At 43.3% G+C, this 7544-nt stretch overlaps 1 protein-coding gene across 1 annotated transcript; it reads left to right on the top strand.

Annotated features, from left to right (window-relative positions):
- The first annotated feature begins 831 nt into the window (after positions 1-831).
- Positions 832-7544, top strand: LOC102712012 (extra-large guanine nucleotide-binding protein 3-like). The gene is made up of 8 exons (XM_006661547.3): positions 832-1726; positions 2344-2481; positions 4125-4229; positions 4316-4489; positions 4983-5157; positions 5924-6168; positions 6343-6512; positions 6616-7544. Exons 1-8 carry the CDS (start codon positions 875-877, stop codon positions 7187-7189), a joined length of 2433 nt encoding a protein of 810 aa, XP_006661610.3. The 5' UTR covers positions 832-874; the 3' UTR covers positions 7190-7544.

The following is a 7544-nucleotide window of genomic DNA, read 5'->3' on the forward strand; positions in this document are numbered from 1 at the left end:
ATAGTATTACAGTATTGTGCAGTAAAACCCAGTTCATAAGTAATGTAGCGGTCAATCTTGAACGTTCGATACGAATCAAACAACTAAAAATACCTCGAAAGTCGTTGTATTTTTTGTCTCTACTTTTACGAACGAAATTAAAGAATCTCATTTGAACACCAGGACTCTATTTATACTTAATACTAAAAGTAAGATGTAGTTGCAGAGTCATTATCATGTGACCTACGATATATACGATATAGACCAACATGGCTATACTACGGAGCAAAAATTACATAAAGTCATGGAAGATATTTTTATGGGGCTTTTAACTTTCTATTTTTTTCACTCTTTGTGGTAGGAGTTTAATTTAAATTTTCCTATTTTCAAGTACTTACTCGTCGCAAGTGGGCCCACAATTTGGCTGCTCCTGTAATCTTCTGCTGTGGTACCAAACAACCTTGGATTCCATCCATGATCCATCCTTCCTAAATTCCCAGCCCCCCATCCATTACTTATATCTCCATGACTCCATCTACCGACTCACCGACAGGTGGGACCCACATAAGCAGGGCCCACCAGCCAGTGAGTGATACGCGTCCCCGGCTCGACGGACAGCTCCCATCCGGGCCCACCTGGCAGAGACTGAAGCGGGACCCGCTCACAACAAAAGCAGCTTAGCGAGACGTCCCCGTCATCCGTAAAACCTCCCGGTAATAACTCACGTGGGGCCCACATGTCGGCGAAGGAAATCTGGATCCGTCGCTGTGGATAAAAAAAAAACCATTTCAAACTCCGCCTCGTCGTCTCCACCACCACCTCGCCGTTGCTTCCGCCGCCGCCGCCGCCATTGTTTGCCGGCTTACTTGCGAGCTTGCGAGCGACCTTGACGCCAATGGCGTCCTCGTCTCCCACTCCGACGGCCCCTCCCGACCCTCCCCCGGCGCCGCCTGCGGAGACGGCGTGGGCGCGCGCGCTCCGCAAGCTGCTCCCCGCGGGCGCGCCGCTCCCCGACGAGGAGCAGCTCGACTACTCCTTCTCGGTCGACCTGGCTGGCTCGGAAGCGGAACGGCCGCTCCCCCGCGCGTCTGCTGATGGCCCGCCCTTGCTCCCCCTCGCGCGGCACCGCCGCCGCATCTCCCGCCTCCTCCGCCCGTCGCCGCCTCGCCGTCGTCACCCTCCTCCCCGGCGGGAGTCCTCGCCGCCGTCGTCCTCACCGGAGGCCGCGTCCCCGGCGTCCTCCCCTCCGCGGTGTTCCTCTTCGTCACCCCCTCCTCCTCCTCCTCCGCCGGTAGCGGCTCCGAATCCGGGAAGCAAGCGGCGGGGGGCGTGCGCGAGGTGCGGGAAGGGGGGCATCGGGATGGGGATCCTCGGGGAGCGGGAGGAGTGCCTCGCCTGCGGGGCGCGGTACTGCGCCGGGTGCGTGCTACGGGCGATGGGGTCCATGCCGGAGGGCCGCAAGTGCGTCGGCTGCATCGGCCAGCCCGTGGCGGACGCGCGGCGGCGGGCGCGGCTGGGCAAGGGGTCGCGGCTCCTGGCGCGGCTGCTCGCGCCGGCGGAGGTGCGACAGGTGATGCGCGCCGAGCGCGGTTGCGCGGCGAACCAGGTTTGGCCGGGGGAGATCCTCGTGAACGGGCGCGGCCTCTCGCAGGGCGAGCTGGATCTGCTGCTCGGCTGCGCCGTGCCGCCGGAGCGCCTCGCGGCGGGGCGCTACTGGTACGACAAGGACTCAGGGCTGTGGGGCAAGGTAAGAGCAATGTCAGGTTGCCATTCTAATTCTTATCTACTATTATATTAGATTTTGCTACAGGAACTAGGGAAAACGCTAAGCCTAGGACTATGTTGTGAATAGAAAAAGAGGTGTCTATTTTTGTTTTCTTTTAGACAAGTTTCCTGCATATAATTTTTTTGGGTTCATCATCAGCTAGTTTTTGGAGGTTTGCTAGCTAGCTAGCTGCATCATATTGGCATTCTTCTTCTTATGTCACATTTGAGTAGGCTAAACAACAAGGATCTTTAACTATGATAATTAAGGACACCAAGCATTACTACAGAATCTTTGACTATTATTCTAATTGAGAAACTCAACTGAGTCATTTTTAAAGAAGGAATGGAATGATGTACATTTTCTTTACCAATTTCTTTATTAGGCAGAGTGTTCTTCATATCCAAGTATTGCATTCGTGGATAAGCAAAATATAAACGTTTGCTAGTATGTGGTGTTGTCCTTCGTGCCTTTTATATGCATCTCATTATGATGAATGATGTATCTCATTACGATGAATGATTTACACTGTCCTGCAACTTCCTCATGTTCAACTTAGCAATATCTTGTTCTATATTTAACGGGACACCTGGTGTCAGGAAGGCGAGAGGCCAGATAGAATCGTTAGTTCAAAACTGAGCATTGGAGGAAAACTGCAAACAGATGCTAGCAATGGCACTACGCAGGTGTTCATAAATGGGCGGGAGATTACAAAGACTGAACTCAGGATGCTTAAGGTAATATCTGGGTAGAGTCAAACCCCATGTGCTCTCTGACTCATTCAACACACTAGCTTTGATGAGAGCATAGAGGCCACTCCACTCTTTTATTTAAAGCTCCAGCTTTTCTTGCTTTGTGCACTATCATGTTAGTTTATGGACTGTACATTCTGGATATTTAGTGGTTAAGCACTAAGTGAAAAAATATGTTACACATTTGGACAAAAATGGTCCTTTTTTTGCATCACCCACTTGTCTGACTGTTTTTTTTTTCTGCAAAATAGATCCTACAAGATCCCTCGCTATGGGCCTAAAGGTTATGATGTCTCATAGGAATTCTTTTCTCTTTCACCAACCTCAATGACATGATTTGTCGATCTAGCTCCACACTATTTGTAGGTTACATACCTAAATTTTTGAAATGCATCTGTTATCTCTGTTAGGTTGGTTGACTTATGTTATATTGTTGGAGCATTAGATCAGTAAATCTCTTGAGTCAAAATTGGATATTTATTGAGCATAACATCCTATAGCAAAATATGATATCAAAACAGGTTATTTTGTCTGACTTTACCAATAGCCATGAAACTTCTAGGACGAAGAAATTATTTCTTGCTGACTGTCATTTGCTTTCTTCCACAAGTACATCCTTTCTTTCATGGTGCTCATTGCAACAATTTGGCATCACCTTGTGCAAAGATGTGCTCACATGTTTATATTATTTGCTAGTGATTAGATAGTGGCAATGTGACATACTGCCATTAGTATGACTGATCATAGGACTAGTTTGTGATTTGATAGCTGTATCACATCTCTGGTAATCTTACCCATGCACATCAATAGCTCAACTTTCCTTTCTTCTTACAAGGTGATGGTCATTGTGTGCACTCTCACAATTATAAGCTTGTAGGATTCATAGTTTTACTTTTCTTCAAGATAGATACAAAAGAATGACAAATTTATTCTTGGCTGATAGTTTAAGCTGTTTTCTGTTTGTCTTTGGCAACTGTTGCATCTATGCATTTGGGTTTTTCTCAGGGTTCCCCCTTAAGAGTTTGATACACGAGCGTTATAACATATTGCTCTTGGTTGATATATCAGAATATTTTCTATTGTTGGCTTTGTGGGTGATTGATGCCACTGTATATGGCATTTGGGATAAGGACTGTGAATGCAAAATAACATACAACTTTTGGACTACGCTTCCAATTTTACATTGTACTGCATCTGTTTTATTTTTTAATTTAGTGCTGTTAACTTTTGGATCTACATTTACCATCCTCTTATGCAAATTTTTTGTGTAAATATGCAAAATTATAAGTCATGCTTAAAGTGCTTTTATTAATAAATCAAATTATTAATAAAATATTAATAATTATATAATTTTTTAAATAAGATGAATAGTCAAACGTAGATTCAAAAGTTAGCGGCGTCAAATAAAAATATAGTGGAGGGAGTACTGCATAGGAATCCATCTATTTCAGTGTCATGCTCTACACTTCTGCTGGACAGTTTTAAAGTTTGATCTCACATTAGTATGTATGCTTAATGGCTTAATCCTTTTCCTGCTGTTGATTCTAAAAAGGGAACTTAACTTTTTAGGGAATCATTCATCACCTCTTCAAGATCTTGATCAGAGTTTTTACTGGCTTTTGCTTCAGTTGGCCAATGTACAGTGCCCACGAAATACTCATTTCTGGTTGTATGATGATGGCTCGTACGAGGAGGAGGGACAGAACATAATAAAAGGAAATATTTGGCAAAAGGTATATCTGTTTTCTGAAAAATTTCTGCTTGGACATATATGTGAAAATCAGCTGAGTAATATGTTGCATTTACTTTGGTCAGCCAGGCATCAACCCGTCTTATTGCTACCCTTTTCTCACTGCCAATCCCTCGTGATTTGAAAGAAGATACTTCTTTGTACTCAAGTAGGTTTGTTCCAGAATACCTGGAGCAGAAACAAGTCCAGAAACTTTTATTGGTTGGACTAGAAGGCTCTGGTTCAAGCACGATCTTTAAGCAGGTTTTTGTTTTTACTTGCTTATAATTACCATGTTTATTCCCAATTGTATTAGTTTTGCCATATTATTGCACACAGAACATAGTTTAGATCAAAACATTTGTATTTGTATTTTTGGTTTAGAACAAAACATTTCTGTTCCCTTGCTAATATGCAAATGTGAAAGCTTTGGTTGCCAAGTATATCATTTCATTTGTAGTTTAGTTGGAATTTTACATATGCTCAGAAGTATGATTCTTAAATTTATGGGACTTTTAATGGTAATGGACAGTGGTTCCTTTAGGTTTGATTTACTAGTACCCATCATCTGCAGCAAATTGTTTGAATTCCAAATTACTTGTAAGCTCCCCACAAGCATACGTCTAAATTGTACAATGGATAGTAGTCAACGTTTACATCTAATTGGCATATTTACAGTCAATATGATTTATCTTGTCTTGATGAGGAATGGGATAGTCTTATTTATGTGGCTTTGTGTATGTACTTCCTTTTGTAGGCAAAGTTCTTGTATGGAACTGAATTTTCCCCAGAAGAAATACTTAATTTGAAGCTCATGATACAAAGCAATGTTTACAAATATCTCAGCACCCTGCTTGAATGGCGGGAGTGCTTTGAGGATGAGGCTTTGGAAGAAGAGAAGGAGCTTGGCATAATTAATCAAAAGAGCGGTGGTAAAATTTGTTTCAGCTTTCCTGTAATTCATTTTTCCATATGCTCTTAACTTAGTTATGACATATCGCAGACGTAAAATTCTCCTGTCACTAATTTGAAACACATCAGAAAAACTCAACCTGGTTAAATGGAAAATATGTACCAACTTTTCAGGGGATATCCCATGAACTGCCATTTTCTTTTACTTTTATTTCTTAACCCCCACAAAGGGTACTCCTAGATTTTATGTACAAAAACACGTTGCACATTGTTAGTAGCTATTTTACCTGAAACTGCAGCATTGACTATGTAATGCTCAGTTAGACATATTGGACCACTGGCTGAGTTGTGTAGACACATCAATTTCTATAAACTGATGCTGGACCTGGACATACTGTTTTTTTAAGGAACAGTGGGGCCAAGTTGGACGTACTGGTTATATATTACTTAGGCCACGTTCGGTGTACGTTATTTTATCCTGCACGAAAAACACAGTAATAGACTAGTATATGATTAATTAATTATTAATTATAAAAAATAAAATAGATTAATATGATTTTTTAAAGCAGCTTTCCTATAGAATATTTTTGCAAAAAATACACTGTTTATCAGTTCGGAAAGCATGTGCACGGAAAACGAGAGAATCTTGGTTAGGAATGGGGGATAAAGAACGTGGCCTTAGTAAAATAAAAAGAGTCACAGGTCACAACAGTATGTTCTATTCCTGCACACTACCAGTTGTTTTTTTGAAATTCAGGAGATGTTACTAACTGTGAAGTTCAACAGGGGAGCTGAAGGTAGTGCAGAACAAGTCATCTTTGTATTCACTGAATCAAAGACTGATGCACTTTGCCAATTGGTTGCTCGAGATAGTTGCCCTGGGTAACCTTGATGCTTTTTTTCCTGCTGCAACGCGAGAATATGCACCCATTGTTGAGGAGGTTTGGAAAGATCCTGCTATTCAAGCCACATACAAAAGGAAAAATGAGTTGCACTTTCTTCCCGATGTTGCCAGTTATTTTCTTGATAGGGTAAGAGCGATGTTTATGATAGGCTATGTACATTTTATACTTCTCATGTTTTTATAACCGACCATGTTTATATTAACTTTTTGTTACTATCTTCTTTGTGCGAATTTACATTTCTGTCTCTTTACATATGCCATTCTTTATTGGGTAATCACTCAACTACTCGTATATTTGCAGGTGGTTGAAATATCCAGCAATGAATATGAACCAACAGAGACAGATATCTTGTATGCAGAGGGTGTAAACCAATGGAATGGCCTCTCTGTACTTGAATTCACGATTGATGACCGAGGTCTGCTCCCTGATTCGTACGCTGACAAAGCTGGCAATCCAGCCATAAAAACAAAGTAAGATGTTTCAGACTGTCTGATCAATTGATCACTGAATTAACCAAGTCTACAAATTTGAATGCTCGATATGAACCGCATTTTCACTATATCTCTTGTGCAGGTATCAGCTGATCCGCATGAACTCCAAGGGGCTAACTGGAGGCTTCAAGTGTCTTGGAATGCTGGAGGACATCCGCGCCATCATCTTCTGCATCTCTCTTGCGGACTATGACCAAATGTGGGTGCAGAGCTCAGGGGAGCCCTGCAACAAGATGATCGCCAGCCGGGACCTTTTTGAGGACGTGATCAGGCACCCATCCTTCGAGGACACCCCCTGCGTGCTCCTCCTCAACAAGTACGACGCCTTCGAGGAGAAGATCAGCAGGGTGCCCCTGACCGTGTGCGACTGGTTCGCCGACTTCAGCCCCGTCAGGCCACACCATACCAGCCAGACGTCCCTGGCCAGCCACGCCTACCACTACGTCGCCGTGAAGTTCAAGGACCTCTACTCCTCCGTCGCCGATGGCCGGAAGCTGTTCGTGTTCCAGACGAAGGCACTGGAGCGGCGAACCGTTGACGACGCCTTCAGGTACATCCGGGAGGTGCTGAGGTGGGACGACGTGAAGAACAGCGACGCCGGCTTTGGCAGTGCCGATGAATCCTCGTACAGTGTCGACATGACCTCTTCGTCCTGAACTGGTGAGATGTTTTGCGGTGCTTGGAAGGTATGACGATCTTCTTGCATCTCCAATCACCATAAAACATCTCTGGATCAACCAGTAGTGGTAATCTGCGTTAGATGCTATTGTGCTAGTCTTTTCATGTTTGCCTTGTATTGTACTCCAGTAGATATGATCTCTAGAAATATTTTCACCCTCTTGTTGAACTTGGTCTAGTTTGATCTGTTTAATTAGTAGCATTATTCTTCCTGTAAGTAAATAGAGAAGTAATCTCTTTCGTATACCTACACCGTTTCTGTCTATTAGCTTTGTTCTCCCTATAAATGGAGATGCCAAATTTTAATTTGCATTATTGCTTGTGCTTATTCTT

The sequence above is a fragment of the Oryza brachyantha genome, chromosome 10 (genome assembly GCF_000231095.2).
Source record: "Oryza brachyantha chromosome 10, ObraRS2, whole genome shotgun sequence".
In the NCBI taxonomy this organism is placed as follows: domain Eukaryota; kingdom Viridiplantae; phylum Streptophyta; class Magnoliopsida; order Poales; family Poaceae; genus Oryza; species Oryza brachyantha.

What these genes read in the sequence shown, in the direction of transcription:
- LOC102712012 (XM_006661547.3), top strand. Translation starts at nt 875, where the DNA reads ATGGCGTCCTCGTCTCCCACTCCGACGGCCCCTCCCGACCCTCCCCCG. An exon ending in CTGAACTCAGGATGCTTAAG is followed by an intron (nt 2,482 to 4,124) that starts GTAATATCTGGG and finishes CTTTTGCTTCAG; the next exon opens with TTGGCCAATGTACAGTGCCC. An exon ending in CCAGTTATTTTCTTGATAGG is followed by an intron (nt 6,169 to 6,342) that starts GTAAGAGCGATG and finishes GTATATTTGCAG; the next exon opens with GTGGTTGAAATATCCAGCAA.